We start from the raw sequence: 23,252 nt of genomic DNA on the forward strand, positions 1-23,252 counted from the left end.
AGAAACCAAGGCACCAGTCAAAAAAATGAAACTTTTTCCTAGCATAACTGTTTCAATGCACACCACGTTCACGTGGGATGTACCAATTAATTTCAACCTGCATTCCCACAGAAAAAAAAAACTTTCTTGTGGCGCCTACGGTCTCTAAACCTTTGCTGACCACTGTAGATAAACAATCGAGCGTAAAGGCGATGTGCAGCTGCAATAAGTAATTGAAATGAAATGTTCGTCACATGGATGCAATTTGTCCATGTTTCTTTTATTTAGACTTCACGAAAGTATCTTGTAGTAATTTTACACCATCAATTTCTGGGGACAAGTTGCACACGCTGGTATATTTAATTATAACTTGTATACGGCTGGAGAAGGCAAAAAAGACCATAAGAAAGCTGCATCAGTCCGAAGTTTCATCTTTTAGTTATTCCAACGGTGACTTCTTTCGGTTTGAGGATTCCAATGCCTTTAGCAAACTGGAGGGGTGCCTAGAATGGGCGGACAAAACAAAACAAAACAAGAAACTGTTCGCCATTAACAGTGCTAACATGCCTCAAAAACTGGACAGTGATGATATGAGAAATAGTCGTGGTCATCGTAAACAGTGCGAGATGTCTACCCTCCTGGTAGCTTAGAGACTTCACACAGGTTTGGCGTACGTGGTATCTACGTGTCTCTTAGTCAAAAAACGGCCCTTTCGCGCCTCCAGAGCAGCCTAGCGAGTCGCAAAAGGAATCAAAATAAACGTATCATCAAGACAAAAAGCCGAGAAATAATTTCAGAGTATATAAAATTAATGGTACAGTCGCAATTAGCGCTAATATAGTCGAAAAGGAAGCACATTTACCCATAGGCTGCACTATCTCCGAAATGGGCCCATCTGGCCTCTTGGTCGAAAAAGAAAGAAAGAAAGAAGGAAAAAAAAAAGAAAGAAAGAATTAAAGGTGCGTCAACCAAGGCCGACGCGAAAGAAGGCAATGTCAACGTTCGATCATGCCCGTAAGAAACATGAATTAAGAAACTTAATTGACATGAATAAAAGAAATAGACGGTTAGGGAAAATGTGTAAGGTGTGACAATGGAACGAATAAAGTAATGCAAATAACGCAAACACATAATGCAATTGTGCAGCATTGCTTCATCTTTAATGCCTCCGATTTCAGTACACATAAATACATACACTATGTACGCCGACCTTTTATTCTTTCGCGTCAACGGCTGACACGCCATTTTTTTTTCTTTCTTTCATTCTTTTTTTTTTTTTTTTGTAAGACGCACCTAAGTTCTACCGCTGTGACATGTTTTTCCCATTCTGCTCTTGTCGCACTTGAAGCATCGACAAACTTAGCAGAAGGCGCCATTATCGGAAAATCCCTTAACCATTTTGATGCATGTAGCCGCCATCGTCTTTGCCCAATAAGACGCCTTGAACTTCGAAAACATTTTTGCAGATGAGGAAAGGTCAGCGACTGCAGTTACATAGTTGGGGGTTTCCCCTATCATAGACTACTGGTAGTGGGGTTTCGACTTCAGTTTACTAAATATACCCTCATCATTCAGTTGGATGAATGTATTTCGCATATCTCTACTATAATCCGAGTCAAAATTTGCACTTGCCTTTCCTTCTCTCGCGGGCACAAACTGCACGGCGCGCACAGAGTGAAGCAGGCACAACTTGGTTGTCTGCAGAGCCATGCGCATACCGATGCAGTTGCGAGGCCCAGCTCCGAAAGGCAGGTAAGAGTACGGCCGTATGGAACCAGCATTAGCATCGCTGAATCTAGAAGAAAAAAAAAAAACACAGGCAAAACACTTAATTTTTTTGCACAATAAAAAAGTAAGGCATTGTATCTCCGCAACGTCTGTTTTTAGGTGCCATAACGAATTTTATGAATACTAGACAGGCAGTCTCTCAAGTGAGTTCTACTTCTATTTTCATTTCCGCTTCCCTGTGCTAGCTCCAGGAGCCATGTTTTGCCAAATAAAACGGTTACGCAATGAATCAGTTCGGCCTTAATCAGTGAATCGCAGTGACATTTTACGAGTATTCAACCTTCACAGATGCACAAAGGTTTCCGCACGCGCCGTGCTTTTGTTGCAGTGCTTGCCGACCACTCCTGGTATGCACTAGCGTGCCTCCAAGCTGTCTTTAAATATTTATTGATTACTAAAGTTCGTTCTTTCATCTTTCATATGTGCAGGTTTACTTCATGAACCTATGTGCTGTTCTAGTTTCCCATTTCCTGCCACAGCCAGTACGAAAGGTTGGTGCAGTATACATGTATAATTAATAAAAATAAATAAGTAGCCAGATAAACCACAAAAATAGGCTTCCTTATTATGTCTCTTAGCTGCTGCCAACTACCCTCATCTGCGGTCAGGTGTTTCATTAGAACATCTGTCGCGAGACATCTCTCTACTGCGTGAGTGATTAATTGGCAAGAAAGCCTTATTTTTAATTCCTTGTCTCTAATAAAGTGAGCAGGACCTCGGGTATCGTCATTTTCTTTGCGCCTGTCTAATAACCTTTTCAGGCGTCTGCTAGACATGTAGGTGACACTGACCCCCGTATTCAGAAATGCATCTTATGCTTGAAATTAATGACGCCTGGCGTGAACGTGCCTAAGACGCTCATTGCGTTTCCTATGGTGCGTTCACGCCCGGCGCCATTTAAGCCACTCAAGCGTCGGCTTCAAGTTACGATGGATTTAGGAATACGGGGGTGAGACCTGGATTCGACCTATTTGGTAAGGCAATATATTTGAAGGGAACCACGCAAAAGACGGGTCAGTTAAGCGAGTGGCAAACTCCGCTTTTTGGTTGGAGTCGCTCCTTAATTCCTCATTATTTGTCCCAACCAGACAGGCAATTCTGTCGAAGATTTATTGCGATAGCAATTATATGGACACTCCAAGCGGACTTCTGGCGTGGGCGTCGCCGTCGTCGTCGCTGTCGCCGTGAGGCTCCGTATAAAGTCCACGGGCGATAAAATTGTCGCCGCGTGCTGTATGCTGTTTGTTCCAGTGAAAGCGCGCGACGAACGCGCGCTTTAACGTACAGCGAACGCACGGCGGAGAGCAAATGCAACCGTCGCGCGAAAGGCCGTGGGGAGATGGGAGGAACGAAGGGGGGGGCGACGTTGTGCTGCGGCACCAACCGCGTATCTTGCGACCGGGCGCACCGGGAACTGGCGACTCAATTTCGCACGCGAAAGGAGGAAAGCGGGAAGGTAGCGCGGGAGGGAGGGGATGCGGCTTCTGCTCCGCCAGCAACTGCATACTTGTAGTTCGCGCGGCTGCGGGTGGTCGCGCACCGTATCTTGAAAGCGATCTGCACACGGCTCCTACCTTTGTATGCGCTGTGTTTTCGCCGCTCAGTTTCCGTTGAAGCAATAGACCGCACGGACCTTCGCTCGCTGCGCGCTACCGCGCTTGCTCACGCCAATGTTCTGACGGCGGTTGTCTGCGGTCGTCGAGTGTCATCAATTAATATTTGCTTGGGCGCGCTGACACCATGCTCATTAATTCACTCAGTAAGCGAATGTGTCCAAGTTTATACAGCCGATAAAACTACTATCCTTACTCCGTATGATTCTCTACTAGTAAATTTGCTATTGCAATTGATGCTTCACCTTTCGGGCAAAACTGCGACCTTCTACAACGAAGCTATTAAGGGCCCAGTCTCTGATGGTCGTGTAGAAAAAAAAAATGTCGCAATTTCGTCCGAAAGGCCAAGCATCAATTGCGATAGCAACTTAGTTGAGAGCTATACGGAGTAAGGAATAGTAGTTTTACCAACTGTATAAATTTGGACATGCAGCAGCACCATCAACGCGCAGAACTGTTGTCGACGCCGTCGCCGTTTTGCCCGCGTCCGCACCGAATACGCGCGGTGTTGGTGAATGTTGCCAGGGCCTCTGGGGGCGGCTCGGAGGTTTTCGACGAGATCAAAACGGGAAACTCGTCGAGCAGCGTCGGGAGTCTTTACCACCTTCTCGCGTCGCAACGTTTCTATATAAATACGCAATTGGTGCCGCAGCTAAACGTCGCCTCCCGTCTCTCCCTCCCTCCCGTCCCCCACGGCCTTTCGCGCGACGGAAGAAGTCGCGTTTGCTCTATATAGATGGTGATTGTAAAGGAGGAAAGAGACGCTTAATTCTGCAGCCCTTCAAGGAGCACGGCGCAGAACGCGCGTTTGTTCTCCGCCGTGCGTTCGCTCCCCGTGAAAGCGCAAGTCCCTCGCGCCCTTTCACTTGCACATACAGCGTCCGGCGCGCGGCGATCTGTTGACGTCATGCGGAACCTCACGGCGACGGCGACGGCAGAAATCCTCTTTGAGTGTCCATATAATTGCTATCGCAGTATTATACGGTGATTGTAAAGGAGGAAAGAGACGCTTAATTCTGCAGCCCTTCAGGGAGCACGGCGCAGAACGCGCGTTTGCTCTCCGACGTGCGTTCGCTCCCCGTGAAAGCGCGCGTCCCTCGCGCCCTTTCACTCTCACATACAGCGTCCGGAACGCGGCGACGATTTCATCGCCGTTGACGTCATACGGAACCTCACGGCGACGACGAGGCCAGAAATCCGCTTTGGAGTGTCCCAAGCACTCCGTACAGATGGTTAACCAGCGAAGCTGAAACATGCGGCCCCGGTACGTGTTTAGCAGTGGGTTTATCCCGACGCTGTATTGAAGCGTTTCTCAATTATTGGGTATATGTTTGTGTTTCTAGTAGAACGCACGCACCAATGGCGGGCGGATGCAGCTAACCACGACGCCGAGCTAGCTCGAGATATCGAACGCATGCGACAACGGCGAGCCGAGGAGGAGGCGTTGTGGGCAGAGCAGCGTCAACGTGGCAATGGTGGGAACGCGTTCGCTGGGGCCAACGCCCGCTTTCGGCAGGAGTTTCTCGAGCGGCACTTAGGCTTCGGCTGCGACAAAACGTCCACGTTGAAATCTTGAAATCGGCGAAGTGGAACGCAAGCGCCAATGGCGGGCGGACACTGCTAACCACGACGCCGAGCTAACTCGAGATATCGAACGCATGCGACAACGGCGAGCCGAGGAGCCGGCGTTGCGGGCAGAACAGGTACGACGCAGAGAACGACGTCACTAACGGCGCTGCAAATGGCGCGCGCGCTTGGGTGCGACGTGGAGAACGACGTAACTGACGGCGCAGCCAATGGAAACGTTTAGAGAAACTTAGGACAAACGGTTTTTCGTTTCGCCTAGCCATATACAGCTTTCGCTGTAAAACACTCTCATTGGCCGTATGCTGTATGTGCGAGTGAAAGCCCGCGAGGGACGCGCGCTTTCACGGGGAGCGAACGCACGGCGGAGAGCAAACGCGACTTCTTTCGTCGCGCGAAAGGCCGTTGGGGGACGGGAGAGAGGGAAGCGAGCAGCAACAGCAACGCGCAGAACTGTTGTCGACGGCGACGGCGTTTTGTCCGCATTCGCACCGAACACGCGTGGCGTTGGTGAGTTTATGAAGCACATGCCAACCTTTGCCGTACACCCTATGACGGTGTACCGTAGCGACCATAAGGCAGAAATGCGCCGTCATCGTCCCTGTGGTCATTAAATAAATGAAAACCACCGGATAATATATATTTCTCATTCTTTAATAGTGCGAATAACCAATTACACCATCACATCTTAATAGTTCTAATTCGAAATACATAATTGCCACCATTTTACAGCTTCGCTGGTCTTCCATCTCCACCCCAGTGGAAGGGCTGACAGTTTTTTTAGCTTCTACAGAGCTGTGTGTGTATGTGTTTGCCAGTCACCGTCCCTTCTTTTGCACTGTTCCCTTCGAAGATGAGGACAGGTGAATGGCACTCAGGCGACCTGTGTCCTGCGTCTCTTTCTTAGCTTTTCTAGTCTTTAGCGATGCTTGTACCATCGCGTTATTCTTCTATGTTCTTCGTGCTGTGTCTCTCTATAGCATTGCGAAATTAGCTTATACCCCAGCCACACGGGCACTCCAAAAGCCTTTCAACCAGGGGGACATCTACCGAAAAGATGTTCACGCAAGGTGACACACGACAAAGCAGTATCTTCTTTTCTGTAAGGATCCGTCGTGAAAATGCGGATATCTGAACTCCTTTGTGGGCCTACAAGGGTAACCTAGTGCAACGAGAGAAAACTTGACCGGACGCAATTGCGCGTTAATAATAAATTTACTGCTTGCAAAAATAATTGACTTCTTAGCAGAGGCGAAATTTGTCTGGCAATGAAATTTTAGTGCAGCGATACGCTGAAACTGTCGCAGAAGATCGCCACCATCGCGTCGTATTCGCGTTTGGCAGCTTTATCGATGTATGGCTGCGTCGACATCCGGCTTACAAGCGGCAGTGTGGTACGCATGATTCGCCTTGTCATTGTTTGGAAGCACCGTATACCTTTTATTGCTATAGCAATTATATGGACACTCCAGGCGCATTTCTGCCGTCACCGTCGCCGTGAGGTTCCGTGTAAAGTCCACGGGAGATAAAGTCGTCGCCGCGCGCCGTATGCTCAATGTGCGAGTGAAAGTGTGCCAGGGTGAGCCGGCGTTCGCGGCTCAATCTCGGGCAATGAGGGCGGGAAGCGGGAAGGAAGCGCGCAGTCTTTCAGCCATACGCAAAGCTCCGGAGGAATGGGTAGGGAGGAGGGGAGGGTAGGGAGAGGGGCGCGCCGCCCGAGCGACCGCGCGCACGCCCGCCGAGCAGCAAGGCTCCTCAAGGCTCTGGGGGGAGGGTAGGGAGGGAGGAGGCGGCGTTCTACGCCGCGCGCGCCGCCCGGGCTCCCCGCTAAGACACCGGAAGTAGACGACACGATGTCACATCATGACGCTGAGCCAGTGAAGGTGGAACTTAGCCCCGATTGCTCGGCGAACGAGTTGACGAAGAAAAGCATAGGGAGACAGGAGGGTAACTTGTAATCGTCCGTAGCTTTCTTAATATCAGACGCCTCACTTAAATTGGGGCGCGAATGTTTTACTGTAGCTATACCCTGCGCGTCTACAAAGTTTGTTCAAACCATTTCAAAGACTCTTTAAGCGAAGCTCATCTTAAAGCTGTCTAATGCTGCGACAAAACTAGGATTATTTCAGCTTTTTTTTTTGTTCTTTACAATTGGTATTGACAGGATAGATCAGCTTTAAATGCTTTGTCAGTCGCAGTTTGAAGAGGCCGTGCCACATGTACTGCTGCGTGGCTTATAAGCGACCCAGAAAAACAACTGGTGCCTGAAAACAAAGGAGACCGCACCGTACCATGTGTCAGAGGCGAAGTTCCTTTAAGTAAGGGTCCTTTAGTGTAAAAAAATGGGGTTTAAACGCGTGTCAGGCGTGTTAAGCAACCTCGCCGGAAACCCTGACCCCTGTATGACAAAACTTCTTTTGTCAGTGCCCGACTGTCCGTTGTGCATCGCGCTTCGAAAATCCATTACCTCTCAGGAATGAATTTTTCAGGATCGGGAAAGAACTCCGGGTCACGATGCATAGCGTAGATAGGCATCGTAACGATACTGCCTTTGGGAACCCTGATTCCAGTGTCACCCAAGACATACTCCTGGCACGTGGTCCTGTCAAGCCTAGAAACAAACAAATAGAAAATTAAAATAAGGATTTAGAACATCCAATGCCGAAGTATTGTGGATCTAAAAAGCATCCGCATGTAAGGAGCGTGTACGTGCAGTTTCCTGTGACAAAGAAACTCGTCGCCTTCAGATGCCATCTTTAGCGGCGAATAGAGAAAATAGAGCGCACCTTGGAGCCGGCGGATAGAGCCTCATAGTCTCCGATACGACACAGTGCAGGTAAGGCAGCTTAGAGATGACGTCAAGACTTGGATTCTTCCCCTGGAAGTATAGAAAGACTTCATTTGAATTTTAGTGCTTGTCATTTGAGCTACCCTACTGCCAGAATTGCATTTGCAATCAATATAGAAAGATTCGGTGACACCGTGTGGAAGTCAAACAACAGTGTTTCTGTTCTGGTCTGAAACGACAGAAGTACATTTCTGAAGTTAAAAAAAAAAAAAAACACTCTTCCTTCCACAAGTGGTGTAACTTTGGTGCCCGAAGAAAACGGTAGCGTACAGAAAACCAACAGACTTTATACACATGTCATGACCCATTCACAGCCGCACTCACCTTCTCATGTTTGGCACAGAACTTCTTAGTTCGCATAGGGTCGTGTCCTCGGGGCACACAATCCATGTGCAAATTGACACACGGTTAATATGGGACACGTTGAACTTGCTGGAATTTTGTGCGATTTATGCAATCGCTCCAGTCTGCTGGACAACGTGGTTTTGTGCCACATAGTGTCTAATATAACTATGCGCACAAAAGTTCATTCTAGCTGCGCTCCGTCTATCAGAGAAAACTTAGGTGTACGCACACGCCGCTGAAAAAAGTTCTACCATCGCTGCAGCTATTCTATGCTTCTGGAAATTGCTGAGTGAATACATGAACAAAACGCTCAGTGACATTGCCACCTGCAGTATTTGGCACAGTGCAAGAGAAGAGGCAGGCAAGGACAAGAAGAAAGAAGTTTGCGTGCTACTTACCCCGCTCGATAGCCAAGCAATGTACGCTAGATCATTTGCCCAGATAAGCCCTTGCCTAATATAAAGATTGAATTGGATGATATATTTCCATCGAATGCCAAACTCCTGCCCACTACATATTTAAATGGCATATTACACGATCATGTAACACAGTTGGAAATAGATAATGTGATCGAGGCTCCTGCGTCAATGAGTGAGGAGAAAGCGGGTGTGGGTATTTTCTCTGAGTCACTATCCTGGTCATATGCATTACGCCTTCCGGATTTCACACCCATATTTCTGGTGGAACTATCAGCAATTATCTAGCTCTTCAAAAACTTCCTTCTTCAAATTATTCAACAGTGGAAATAGTGACTGATTCACTGTCAGTAGTTGTTGTTGTTGTCCTGAGTGGTTGTGGCGCATACCCACAGTCACTGTCAGTATGTACCTCACTCACTTCATCTTCAGACACTACTGAAGCCAATACATTTCAATCATTAACCCCCCTCCCCCCAAGACTTAGATCTGGTGCGATTCGTATTGGTTCCAGGCCATCGTGGTATATTTTTAATTGAAATGGCTGACACACTTGCACGGATATCTCTTGATGGACCGGTTATGTCCGTTATACCTACTTCGGCCTATGTCACTGCGGCTAGGTCTAGAAAATTTTCTCTTTTCCAAGATTCTACAAAACTGAAAATCCAAACGTCGAAAGTTAATCATTTGTCCCTTTCATGTGACAATAAATGGTGCCCCACACGTAAATTAGACATTTCCGTAATAAAATTACGCTGCCGCATCTCAGCATTAAATGCAGACCTATACAAGTCTGGTCTGGCACCATCCCCTCTATGTCCTACCTGCCAGGAAGCTGAAAGCATTGACGATTTTCTACTAGGATGACATCGATTTAGAAATCAGTGGGAAAAAATTCGAATTTTCATTCCGGAAATGAGGCATTTCTACGCAAAATATCCTCTCCTTCGGGCTTCTTCATTGGACTTCAGCCACAGGAACATCTGCGTGGCTATTTACGACTGCCTTTGTGACACAAGAAGGCTACCATGTTAATTTTCGAAATCAATAATTGGCTATGCTCATTAAATCGCTGATTGTGTGCTCGAAATTATTCTAATACCACCAAAAAACCCACAAAATTTGCTGCTTATGTCTAATTACAATTATTGTTATTTCTATATCTGCCAAATAGATCGCTTTCCCGGTTGTTATAAACGTTATACCTCACCCTCATTTACTTTTACAGCAAAGCTCTTAAGGGCTCAGTCTCCGATGGTCGTGTCCGCGCGTAGAAAAAAGTTGTCGCAGTTTCACCTGAAAGGTGAAGCATCAATTGCGATAGCAAATTTGTAGAGAGCTATACGGAGTAATGATATTAGCTTTATCAGCTGTATAAACTTGGACATGCAGCAGCACCGGCAACGCGCAGAACTGTTGTCGACGCCGTCGGCGTTTTGCCCGCGTTCGCTCAAAATGCGTGCGGCGTTGGTGACTGTTGCCGGAGCCTGTGATATAAATAGGCACTTGGTGCCGCAGCTAAACGTCGCCTCCCTTCCCTCCCCCTTCCCCCCTCCCCCACGGCGTCTCGCGCATCGGAAGAAGGCGCGTTTGCTCTACATATATGGTGATTGTAAAGGAGGAAAGAGACGCCTACTTCTGCAGCCCTTAAGGAAGCACGGCGCAGAACGCGCGTTTGTTCTCCGCCGTGCGTTCACTCCCCGTGAAAGAGCGCGTCCTTCGCGCCCTTTCACTCGCACATACAGCGTTCGGCAGCGCGCGGTCACGATTTCATCTCCATTGACGTCATACGGAACCTCACGGCGACGGCGACGGCGACGGCGACGCCGACGGCAGAAATCTGCTTTTGAGTGTCCATATAATTGCTATCGCAATAAAACAAAACTCTCATTGGCCGTATGCTGTATGTGCGAGTGAAAGCGCGCGAGGGACGCGTGCTTTCACGGGGAGCGAACGCAAGGCGGAGCGCAAACGCGACTTCCGTCGCACGAAAGGCCGTGGAGGAGGTGCGACTGTTTTCACAACAAATCCGTCTAGGGGCGGGACCTCGCCTCGATGACGTATCACCATTTTCTTTCTTTTTTTCTCTCTGTTTGACGGCGCGGTCGCTGTGCGGCGCCTCAGTTCGGATCAGCTGATTCCACGTGAGCGAGAAGTTGGCGCGCGTATCATATTCGCGGCCGTGCGTTGTTTTGTTTCCCTTGTGAAAGCGCGGAATGCAACGATGAGCGAGCCTCCTGAGCGACAGAAGGTGACCGAAAAGTACCTCCAAGGGTTACATCATCATGAAGACGGCTACTCCCATGGCTACCTGAAGTCAGACGATGAGCATAAGCTTTGTGAGAGGTCCTTGGCTGCCGTCAACGAGAGGTATGCTATGCGGACATCAAGAGACCTGAACAAGCCGTATAAATGTAAGGATGTATCGACTGCTTCTTAATGTTTCGCTCTGCGCGTAGATTTATCGTTAAAGAACGCAGTAGTAATTTTAACCAGGGACTCAACCCGGCAAAACGACTTGTTTTCAGTTGCGGTTAGTGCGCAACACTAGACAATTGATTTATCTTGATTCGCCTTTTTGAAGATCGGGTTATCATTGCTCCGGTTACCGGTTCAGAGTTCCCCTGGCACCGATTTATTTAGGTTTGAGTGGAGTATTGTTCTGGTTACCGCGACATGACCCGATCCTCAGAAATTTGGATTAACGGAAAAATAACTGAACTGTTATTTTTCGATTTCAGTCAAGATTAGAGCCGGGATAGGATAGGAATAAACTTTATTTGTCCAGCGGTTAAGGCTGTTGGTGCCCGGGGCTAGGCTGCCAGGGGTCCGGGCATGCAAGCTAATTGTGACTTTAAAAAATTAGAAAGTCTGCCCTTGTGCTCTTTACATAAATGCTCAAGAGCTGCGCTTGGGCGTTTGTTTTGTAAATATCTGCGCATGTTTTTGTTTCTTGCTTTTTTTAACATTGAAAAACAATCGTGCGCAACACGAGACACGAATTTCGGTGGGGCTGTACTATGGCGGCTAGAAGGGCCACCATAGCTGTACTCCACTGTCGTGACACGGCCGTGTGTGCCATACGTGGTCCTGCTACAAGGCATAGGCCTGACATTGAACTGTTCGATGTTCAAAAAAATTTTTCAATTTTCAATGAATTGAATTCAAGTCAATGTTCAAGGAATGAATGTATTGAATTCAATGTTAAAAAAACATGCGCAGATGCTTACAAAACAAACGCCCAAGCGCAGCTCCGAAGCATTTATGTAAAGAGCACAGGGGGCAGACTTTCTCATTCTTTAAGTCACAATTAGCTTGCATGCGCGGCTCTAATCATGCCTGAAACCGAAAAATAACAGTTCAGTTATTTTTACGTTTAAAATTTCTGAGGATCGGATCATGTCGCGGTAACCAGAAGAATCATAACCCGATCTTCAAAAAGGCGAATCAAGATAAATCAATTGTCTAGTGTTGCGCACTAACCGTAACTGAAAACAAGTCGTTCTGCCGGGTTGAGTCCCTGGTTAAAATTACTACTGCATTTTTCAATGATAAATCTACGGGCAGAGCGAAACATTAAGAAGCAGTCGATACATCCTTACATTTAGACGGCTTGTTCAGATCTCTTGATGTCCGCACAGCATACCTCTCGTTGGCGGCAGCCAAGGACCTCTCAAAAAGCTTAGGCTCATCGTCTGACTTCAGGTAGCCATGGGAGTAGCCGTCTTCATGATGATGTAACCCTTGGAGGTACTTTTCGGTCACCTTCTGTCGCTCATGAGGCTCGCTCATCGTTGCATTCCGCGCTTTCACAAGGGAAACAAAACAACGCAGGCCGCGAATATGATACGCGCGCCAAATTCTCGCTCACGTGGAATGAGCTGATCCGAACTGAGGCGCCGCACAGCGACCGCGCCGCCAAACAGAGAGGGAAAAAAAGGAAATGGTGATACGGTCATCGAGGCGAGGCCCCGCCCCTAGACGGATTTGTTGTGAAAACAGTCACACCCCCGTGGAGAGTACGGGAGGGTCTAATGTTTCGTCCTGCTTCCCCTCCCGCCATGACCTCCTACCACCATGGAATACCAATTGATGGAGCACCCCCAACAAAAATGGAGAATCATGCTCTACTCCCTCAACAGAAAAAGTATTGGCGCCGCCACCCCTTTTCCACATTCTGATTGTGTTCCATACATCTGTAACCACGTTTGCTCATCTGCACCGCCAAAAAATTGGAGGACGCTTAAGCTTCGCATTTAAGAGTGGAACGCGATAACATTCAAAGATCCCTGACTGTTTTTCAGGCTTCCCGTCAACTGCAGCTTTCTTTTTTCTGCACCTTCGCCTGCCGCTGCCCAGGAGCGGCAGGCGAAGGTGCCTGTCGCTCCCCTTCGTCTTCCGCTGCCCTAGGGTGCCTCGATGCCCTACGCTGCCCAGGAGGCGAGCGCCACCTGGATGGCGTTTTTGCAAGGACCACCGACTGGGGCGCGCCGCTGTATGAATGGTAGAAATGCTGGAAAAGGAGTTTGTGTTGGAGTTTCCGCGTAACAGAATTATGTTTTCTCGTATATTCAAATTGCAATCAGACGCTATCATGCCTGTAGGTTGTGGTTAAGTCGTAGTTTACGATTTGTCTGACGCATTTTACTTTGAGAAATTCAATTAATTCACCAGCGCCTCTGCGCCACGCGGAGAGCCTGCGTGGTCGGCGTGGTTCAGGATGATTTTCTTGGCCGGACAACGCCGCCGACGCTGACATCGACACCGATGCCGACACCGCATTTTCTGCGACACGGGGCCCTTAACGCTATCGCGTTAAAATGCACTCACATGTGTGGCGAAGCATTCATCCACTTCGCTGCGGAGCTTCTCCTGCGCATCGGGATTAAGAGCGAGAAGATGGGCGGCGAGTGCGAGGACCGAAGATGTGGCATCGTGGGCGGCGACGAAGAACAGCACGCATTGCGCCAGGGCTTCGTCTTCAGACAAGGCTGGAAGGCAAGTTTAGTCACACGCGCAAAAGCAGACTGCGTTGATCACCGACAGCATGTCGTTGTATTACGCCAATAAATTAGCAAATGATAAACTTAGACAATTGATATCACTGGTTCGACTTTTGTACAGGAAGTATCGGTTCCTCCTGCAAGAACGTTGTTCAACCGGTGGAAGTGAGGGCAGCTTAAAATGGCAGCTCTTTGAGACGCAGGTTTACTATTTCCTAATTAAGCTGCCTTAAAATAATATACTTCAATTGAAGCAGCGCACTTGCAAAACAAAAAGAAAGAACCGACATTCACAAGATAAACAAGGAGAGAACCAAAGTTCTGAACTGTGCGCACATGCTCTTTTTTAAAGGTCTACTGCTTAAGTAAGTCAAGAATAACCCATTAGCTTACTAGCGATGGACGCCTGAGTATTTTAACTTCCAGGACAAATCGAACGGTTAAGGTTCGTGCTGTATATACATGAGACAACCACATTAGAACCTAGGTATATCTCAGGCGTATTATTCACGCAGCGTCTCTCGACGCCAGTGCGCACCACCCTCCTCCCCTCGTTTTTATTGCGATAGCAATTATATGGACACTCCAAGCGCATTCCTGCCGTCGCCGTTGTCGCCGTGAGGTTCCGTATAAAGTCCAATGGCGATAAACTCGTCGCCGCGCGCCGCATGCTATATGTGCGAGAGCTTTCACGGAGAGCGAACGCACGGCGGAAAGCAAATACGACGTCTCCGGTCGTGCGAAAGGCCGTGGGGGGATGGGAGGGAGGAAGAGAGGGGAGGCGACGTTCAGCTGCGGCACTATTGCGACTGGGCGCAAGGGGAACTGGCGACTCAATCTCCCACGCGAAAGGAGGAAAGCGGAAAGGCAGCGCGGGAGGGAGAGTGCGCGGCTTCTACTTCGCCAGGAACTGCGTACTTTGCGTGGCTGAGGGCTGTCGCGCGCACCGTATCTTGAAAGCGATCTCCACACGGATCTGACCTTTGTATGCGCTGTGCATTCGCCGCTCAGTCTCCGTTGAAGCGATAGACCACACAAACCTTCTCTCACTGCTCCTGCCGTGCTTGCTCACGCCAACGTTTTGACAGTGCTTGTCTGCGGTCATCGAGTGTGATCTATTGATGTTTGCTTGAGCGCGCTGACACCATGCTTGTTAATTTATTTAGTAAGCGAATGTGTCCAAGTTTATGCAGCCCATAAAACAACTATCCTTACTCCGCATACTCTACTAGTAAATTTGCTATCGCAATTGATGCTTCGCCTTTCGGGCGAAACAGCGACTTTTTTTTCTTCCCACGACGATCGCTTTATAATTCCGGCGGGAATAGGAGCCAGTTGGTTTGCCATTAAATCGGATACCAACTGGTAAGGACATTAGCCATGATAAGGTGGATATTATTATTATTGATATGGCAACCCAATGTGAACTCGCTGACACGGAGTACCGAAAGTGCGCACAAAATACGCTCCATGTGGTTGCTGCATGGCCAACGATATGTTAATAAACTGCTCAAGTCATTACTTCTTATTTACTAACTTACCCTTTGTGACAAACGTCACGTTGTTCTTTACTTCAGTGTCAAGGTCGAATATTTTTGTAGGTTCCTTTCCGGGCGCAGCTTCAACGCCGTCGACAAGAGTTCCTTCCTGGGCATCCATCATGAGTTGCAAGAAGTCTTCGTGACGCTGGGAATAGAATTCATGTTCGATTTACAACCACATACATTCTCTCATCGCTTACTTTTTTGTAGAAATTCGGGCGGCAGCCATATTTTTACATTAAAAGATAAAATCATTAGACGCTAATGTACACACTCTGTTCGGCGCACCCCCTTCCCTCCTTCCCCAAATTGGTGACGACGAATAAAAAGATCATGTGCCGTACAACTGCTTCAAATCTGCAAAAAAAATTGTTCTCTGATAGATGAGTCTCTGATGTACTACTCTATTTCCATGTTTTCTGTGCACACACGCGTAGTCGTGAACAGTAAGAAAGTTATACGGCCCGTCACTTCCTTCCGACATAGGTGATACTCAGAATCACGGACCGCGTTCACAAAAAAGGCTTTTATGATTGAATTATTCGTAAGATAGAATTCCAGCCAATCCTGATGGTGGGTGATTAGAAAAGGCGGCCGGCCAATGGCAAAGAACACTTACGAAAGAAAAGCTTTGTGAATTCGGCCCCACATTTCTGGGCTCAATCTTGCCAAATGTCATTAATAGGTTAATCAGTCGTAGCGTAGACCTAACTCCTGCCTCTCAGTGGTCTCTTAACGTGAACAAATCAGTTGATTGGAGTGTGCTTATTATACGCGGGAATTCACCAACGCAACATCACGTGGCCCCATACATCGTTATACCTAGACGCTTTGTATGTCCACATAAGCAATACTGAAGCTACTGGTGTGTTTATAAACGCTAGAGTCGATGGCACAACAATACAATACTTTTTTTGCGCTTATGTACAAGCGTGTACGACAGTGTTTACAACAGATGAGATCATGGTGACAAGTACAGATGGGTCCATCCAGAGATAACGCCCTGCCTTCCCCTCCTTCCTAACCTCCCGCCCCCACCCCCCCCCAATCCTGGAGGCTACCATGGATTCCCTCCTTGTCATAAAAAGCGACCGTGCAAGATACTTACATGCTGTTTCCGCCTTCTTTCTTGAATAATTGCCACACATACTTCTTTGAAGTATCGAAATGGTTCAGGGTCAAGAATTTTAACCTTAAAGACTTTCAACAGTCCCGGGCATAAAACTGCAAAAAAAAAAAAATAGAAACAAATGACTTCTACAAGAGGGGGAAGAGACCGAGAGGGTACATTCCTCCATTTATGGGGGGTAAGTGATGTATCATTTTATTCAAATAAAAGTATAGATATGTAGACACATATCCGTCCTTACTGAACAACACCACAGCCAGCCTTATTCCGCCAGAGAATGCCTTCGAGGCTTTTGTCACAAACTCGTTGCTTGCATCTTTGTACGAGTCGAGTTTGGTGCCGAAAGCGCATTTCGCTATGACGTCCAGTGCATAATGGCTGTAAAACCTGAACAAGAAACAAAATTGCCATTTGTTTCGCGTAGCCATAGGTTGCAAAGCCGTAAGCGGCTCACGGAACTAAAAAATAAAATATGGCTTCTATTAGTGCTGGGATAGAGAACATGTACGTGTAAATTCATAATGCCGCTATCATGGCTGCATCGCATTCCGCGCGAGCAGTCCAATCGCCTAAATTTTCAGGACAAAGGGGTGAAATACGTGCCTTCTTGAAAAGTGCCACACCCAAGAAGGTATGCAAGGTTCTTGATTGTCGATTCGCACGAACCTGACATGAAGGACTCTGCCAGGTTACACGGATTAGACAGAGCTAGAGCAAAGAAGGTGAGATAATGAAAACGTTTGAAGGCGATTCAATCTCTAGTTAACGTAGATCAAGGACAACGTCTTTCTGAGTGAGATGGGGGTGAGAATAGGATGGGCGGATTGACTGTGCACGACACTAAATCGCGTTACCTCTCGCGTGACAGAGTATGGGAGGAGCGTCAGACTTCTTAAATTTTTTGACTGAACTGCCCTCGAGATCGCCCCACATTTTTAGACAGCACATAACCACGGGAACAGTCCACATCTTAAAAGGGCACAATCTCCGGGATCGGCCCCCATTAGACGGCAGAAACATACATGCCCGATACGAAAAAAAAAAAAATGCTGGCTCTCCCGTAATTGAGAGTAGATGTAAGCATGAAATGGCTACCGGTAAAACAGACTAGTTGGAGATTATACTAGCCACAATCTTAAAATGGGTATAGTGCATGTTCGCTAGGGCACACCCCACTACAGTACACCACACCACGCGACACGATGGGCGCCTAGGAGCTGCGCTCTAAAACAATCTTTCGATCTAAAGGCTTTGTGAATTTGATCCTGGATGTGAAAGTACATCTACGCATGACATGTTCACAGGAAGGTGGACACTTGAAGTGATCAACAGCAGTTGAACGAGACATTTCTCTTGAACCAATGTTTCGACAAAGGGACTTGTCTTTGTGAGGGTGTTTCGCAGATGCAAAAAAAAAGAGCGATAATATTGATCATAATTTACAGTATCGTTAAAAATACGCTGTAGGTATTTTCTTTGCGTAGAGTATATTTGCCGAAATAGAACATTTAGCTACGGAACATTGGTGTTTAGATCTTCAAAGAATTCCAGGGAACTAAGCTAGCCTTTACCGCTTGAGATCCACGTCTTTTCCCTCCTCAGCAGCTTTCGTAAGGTGCTCCGACGTAATTTTTGCACAGTCCTGAATCATGTCGTTCATCTGAAGCAGAGTATAGCATTCAACAACAACGATTTACTTCAAACACTAAGGTCTAAAAAAGACGTTGAATTTCAGTAGCAGCACTGAAGATTACAACGCATCTTTCACGTAACCCTTCAAAGTGTCACGTGTGATTTCAGTGTGACTGGTCACTTAAGCATGCTACAGTTTACAAGCTCCATTTCCGACAGTCAGTTTCGTCGGTATCATAATCGGTAAAGCGTGGAAATGCCAAAACATGTTCGCGCTTCTTTCACCAATTTGGCGCTTCGTTTTATGCTGTTGGTATGTATTACCGTTCAAATACTAAAGTGGGTTCCTATTGCTTGCTTACACAAAAACGGGGAAAATGCAAAAACGCTCATGTACTTAGACTTCGGTGCACGTTAAGGAACCCCAAGGGGGCGAACGGAATTAAAACCAAAGTCCCCCACTACGGCATCCCTCATACTCAGGCTCGTAAGACCTCAGAAATTACTATTGATTTTTTTAATGCGAAGTCAATGGTCGTTTGGCTCTGCTACGTGTCCTGGCGTTCCTGTTTGAAAATAACTTACCCTGCGCAGCTTCCCCATGGTGAATGCAGGACTGGACGAAGGCCTGATCTTCCGCCAAAGGTCTACAGGCGCTGTGGACATCATGTTGTCCAAAATTGGGTCGAAAAAATCTATTATCTGGCGCAATAAACACACAGTCAGTCCTCCTGTAGTCGTAAGTGACGTATGCCAGTATTGTTTTCCAAATACATTGAGCTGACGTAACTATCCCAGTCACACATGCTATAGCTTGGCCAATTCAAGAGTAAGTGCCCGTCTGGCTTCGTCTGTTATCTAGTTAGGACGGTGCATATTTACGCATGCCTTATAAGCCGTGCTGATGTTCTGATCACGGTGACTAGACAGGTTTGTGTTTACACCCATTCGTGTGTTTCCAAATTCTAGCATTAGTCGAGCGTTTTAAAAACAAGCAGTTGGTAAGGCAAGCGTTCATTCGATAATTCACACCACACCTTGCTTTTGACCTTCCTTTGCAAACTTCAGCAAGAAACTGCATCTGCCCTTAGTTATTGAGAATAGTTACGTTAGAGTCACCATCGTATTAGAACGACAAAAACCTTAGCATGGTGTTAGGAAATTCATGAGCGTACAAAACCCTTCAGAAGAAGGGAAAACAACACAACGGTGTTTGTGCTGTACTTTTGGTTGCTCCTGTGTCCGTGCTCTGTACATATGCCTTTTCATACTATGAACCTTCTTCTTTTGGGGCAATGTTACAGCTCCTCTGAGGGAAATGGAATCAGGGTCAGTATTATGTACCAATTCGCTTCATCTTCCGTTCTTCTTGCCCTTTGTCATTGGTTCGCACGAAGCCACGCCCCAATTTTATCGCCGAGATCAGCCTTCAGCGAGATGGATGATGAAAATAAATATAATCGTACGAAAAGAATCCACGCAAAATATGACCTAGTGACTTTTAGTCACAAAACATCTCTTACACGTAACTGTTGCTTGCGATTGGCCATCGCCGTGGCAGTCGTATCATTTTCACGCCAATCATTATCTAGAATGGTGGATATGCCCGAACGCCGGCTGATAAGAAAAATGTTCTAGTGTAAGAGATACCGCTAATGCAACTTAACAAGCACTGTGATTGAGCTAGTAGGCACGACTTAAATACTACGGTTAGTGTAAGAGGAACGAAAAGAAAAGACATACACAGGACAAGTGCTCGACAAGTATCAGCGCTTCCCCAGTGTATTTCTTCGTATTTCGTCCCTCTTGACCGTGCAGATGAGACCGCCCGATCTGCTCATGATGGTCTCCACTGTGTAGCTATACCGTCATCCAGAACAGATGCAGCTACAACAGCTTCGTTCGCTCGCACGTGAACTTACACTGGCACAGTGAAACTCGGCGGAATTTACCAACGATCGTCTCCACAACTTGGATCCGAATCTACAGCTCCGTCTTCCGTCAGGAATATCTAGAGCAAAGGAGTCGTTTCTGTGCCGCTTGTGGCTTGGCGTGGCCTTCACGAATGCTTATTCATTTCAGATCGGAATGGCCAACAGCCCTACATGCGATAACTGTAGCTGCGAGAAAACAATCCCCACCTTCTCTGTGTGTCAGCCGCTTCAGTGCGCCCAGGAAAGAACTTTCAAGAGTGTTAGATAGACTTGAGGAACGCCCTTTGTCGGAAGAAAGGGTTCTGGGACACTGACCGAGACCGCCCTCAGCTCAGAAGGCTTTGAAAGCGTTGCTGCGCTTCTTGCGGACAACTGGTCTTAGAGGTAGACTTAAAGCAGTGCCGTATTCTCCTTTTTCTAATTTAAAAATTTTTGTAACATCTCTTTTCTGTATTATTTTATTACCCCTACCCACTTTCTCCAGCACAGGGTAGCCAGCAGATCTGAGAACTGGCTAACCTCCCTGTCTTTCCGTCTATTCCTCCTCCTCATCCCTCTTGTGCCTATCAGCATAGTTGTGAATACAGGGCGTGTTTTCGAGAAACTGTTACTTCATTCTTGCCGTTAGTGCGTTCCACATTGACTTCCGATTTTTCAGAGTTTATATTGTTTGCATTATGGTGGGCTTTACATACTTGTGTTGTTACTACTCCGCCTTGCAATATATTTAATATGTATTTATTCTATTACGCAATTTTATTTATTTTGCTTATCTTGTTCTACACGCAATTGCTTGGTATGTTATGCCTGCTACACCTTGTGTACCTATTCTGCTCTCTCTATATGCACGGTGTGCAACTAATGCTGACTGTTTCCAACCTTCTGCCAAATTCAATAACCTGTTCCGGGCTTTTTATGCAAAAAGAAAACAGTAAGAACCAAGTCGAGACACATGCAAGCTTATGTCTTTACGTACCCGTCTGTTACAGAGGATTGGAAAATCCTTCACGAGTACAAGCTTCACCATATCTGGCTCACCAACTGCCAATGCGGGCTTGCCCCCCTCGAAATACCTGCAGTGTTAGGATACGTGTTAAACAAAACGAACCGTGCATATCTTAAAGTTAGAATCATTTTCCATGGTTCATGCATGTCTACGGCAAGTAACGAACGCTACGTACCCAAATATCCTTCCCATCTTCAGGTAGCGTTCTTGGTCCAAAGTGTGCACAGGCTGGTCAAAATAAAGTAATGCAATTAAAAAATTTATCTCGTCTTTTCGCGGACCCACTTTCTGTTTATTTTTTCGTGTGCGATATAAAAAAAATCTGGTAACGCATTATATGCTTTGCGCCATACGTACCTTCTTTTATTGCTGCTCATAACGCACAAATACGGAACAAACGTTGCAGTTCAAACGTGGGTATAACGAGGCATGTTTGCCTTATGGATGTCAAATAAATTTCTCATTTGGTGTTTTCTCAACAAATATAGATCCATGGTACGACGAAGTTTCAACTGAACATGATAAACTTGGAATATCTCGAGCGCATTCTTTTGGTTTTCCTATTCTGACTGGGAAGTTTTTACAGCGGAGCTGTCAGAACCTCCTAGTCGCTATAATGATCATTCCGTCGTCCGCAGCTTTGTCCAGCTGGGGGAGAGAGAGCTGAGAGAGAGTGAAAGCAGAGTATAAAAATAGCATCTGTCCCCATCGCCACGGAGCTGCCCGGGATTTCGAAGAGGCGCTCGCCCGCTTGCGCCCTGCAGCAGACGGCCGCCTGCCTCCTGGACGAGACCCTCGGAGACCACCTCCTGGTGTACGTCGACGGTTCGGTGGTACCGGACACCGGCTCTGCCACGGCGGCCTGCACGGCACCAGCCCTGCAGAAGAGCAGGCAGTGTCGACTGCCCAGACACGCCAGCTCGACTGCAGCGGAGGTGGCAGGCCTCCACCTGGCCGTCGACCTACTCTCCGAGGAGCTTCCTGGGGTACCAGCGGCCATGAATTGTAGTAAACATGAGCTGATTAAGTAAACAGGTGTGCTGCGCCGTAAGTAGACCGACATGAAGAGAGACTCGATGACCACGAGAAGGCGCGTGTGAAACGGTGGTGTTGATGAGAAGCGCTTCCCGTGGGCAGCGCGTGCGAAGGGACACACCTGTAGCGCTGCACTGCCGATCCGGGCAGCATTGCATGTGTAGCGTGCGTTGTAAAATGTGGCCCGACTATTACTAACTGAATGAACAAGCGCGGTGTGAGCACGCACAAACAAACATGAATAGATCACACTGAATGACTGCAGACAACGACTGTCAAAACGCTGGCAGCAAGCGCATACGCCGCAGAGGGCGAAGGTATACGTGCGGGCTATCGCTTCAACGAAAACTGAGCGGCGAATGCACGGCGCATAAAGGTCAGAGCCGCGAGGAGATAAGAGACGGTGCGGGCGAGCGACGAGCGCGGTTGTTGGCAGAGTAAAAGTGCGCCCCCCCCCCCCCCCCCGCTCCCTCCGGCGCTGGCTTCCCGCTTCCTGGCTTGAGCGTGGGAGATTGATTGCGTTCGCTCTCCGTGATAGCGCGCGTCCCCGCACGCTTCCGCTCGGGCATACGGCGCGCGGCAAAGATTTTATCTGTAGGGAACCTCACGGCGACGGCGACGGCAGAAATCCGGTTTAAGTGTCCATATAATTGCTATCGCAATAAAAGGTGCGGCCTGCCGCTTGCATCGAAGACTGTGTGGTCCGCCCCGGCGCCATACGTCGGGGGCTGTTGTCTGGCATCGGCATAGCAAATGCGTCAGGAACGCGCTTGGAACGGCGTCGCGCGTGCTAGCCGATGCGTTCCATCGCCGATGACTAGCGCCGTTCGGCCCAGCCAAGCGGCCGACAATGCAACTACGGCTGTCACGTTCGCTCCCATTGCAACGCGCCCGACGCGGCAGGCCGCACCTTTTATTGCGATAGCAATTATATGGACACTCCAAAGCAGATTTCTGCCGTCGGCCTGATACGTGCCGCCTATGCCTGCCGGTTTTGCTTCGCCCAGCCATGGCGACTCCACTCTATCCCTTCTTTCGCTCCCACTTACCCCTCCCCGTTGGCGCTGAGCCGTGCTCCCTCAAGGGCTGCAGAAGATAGCGCCAACCTTTCCCTTTCCCTCAAGAACCACTTATCATCATCGCGCAGCATAGAGGATGTGAGGTGGAGAGGAGGAGTGAGGCAGGTGGTAGTGGGAAGCATTTTGGCGCTGAGCCGTGCTCCCTCAAGGGCTGCAGAAGATAGCGCCAACCTTTCCCTTTCCCTCAAGAACCACTTATCTATATCTATCTATATCTAAGCGTAGAGCTGATGCCGACGCGCCGACCGCGTTTCCCCCATGTTCGCGTCGAACGCGCCTGGTGTCCGTGACTGCAGCCGATGCCTGTGGCGGCGGCT

The 23,252-nt window shown here is 47.9% G+C and overlaps 1 protein-coding gene across 1 annotated transcript in view; it reads right to left on the bottom strand.

The window, feature by feature from the left end:
• Positions 1-230: 230 nt before the first annotated feature.
• Positions 231-23,252, bottom strand: part of LOC119455672 (cytochrome P450 3A24-like) — a 28,810-nt gene continuing 5,788 nt past the window's right edge. Inside the window, exons 3-14 of the mRNA XM_037717092.2 lie at positions 20,997-21,049; positions 20,792-20,888; positions 18,467-18,583; positions 17,821-17,909; positions 16,491-16,636; positions 16,229-16,344; positions 15,121-15,265; positions 13,407-13,567; positions 7,751-7,842; positions 7,432-7,575; positions 1,612-1,774; positions 231-482 (exon numbers count right to left, since the gene is read on the bottom strand). Of these exons, the coding sequence (XP_037573020.1) occupies positions 408-482; positions 1,612-1,774; positions 7,432-7,575; positions 7,751-7,842; positions 13,407-13,567; positions 15,121-15,265; positions 16,229-16,344; positions 16,491-16,636; positions 17,821-17,909; positions 18,467-18,583; positions 20,792-20,888; positions 20,997-21,049 (1,398 nt within the window). The 3' untranslated portion in view covers positions 231-407. The remainder of the gene's footprint in view (positions 483-1,611; positions 1,775-7,431; positions 7,576-7,750; positions 7,843-13,406; positions 13,568-15,120; positions 15,266-16,228; positions 16,345-16,490; positions 16,637-17,820; positions 17,910-18,466; positions 18,584-20,791; positions 20,889-20,996; positions 21,050-23,252) is intronic.

The sequence above is a fragment of the Dermacentor silvarum genome, chromosome 6, assembly GCF_013339745.2.
Source record: "Dermacentor silvarum isolate Dsil-2018 chromosome 6, BIME_Dsil_1.4, whole genome shotgun sequence".
Lineage (NCBI taxonomy): Eukaryota > Metazoa > Arthropoda > Arachnida > Ixodida > Ixodidae > Dermacentor > Dermacentor silvarum.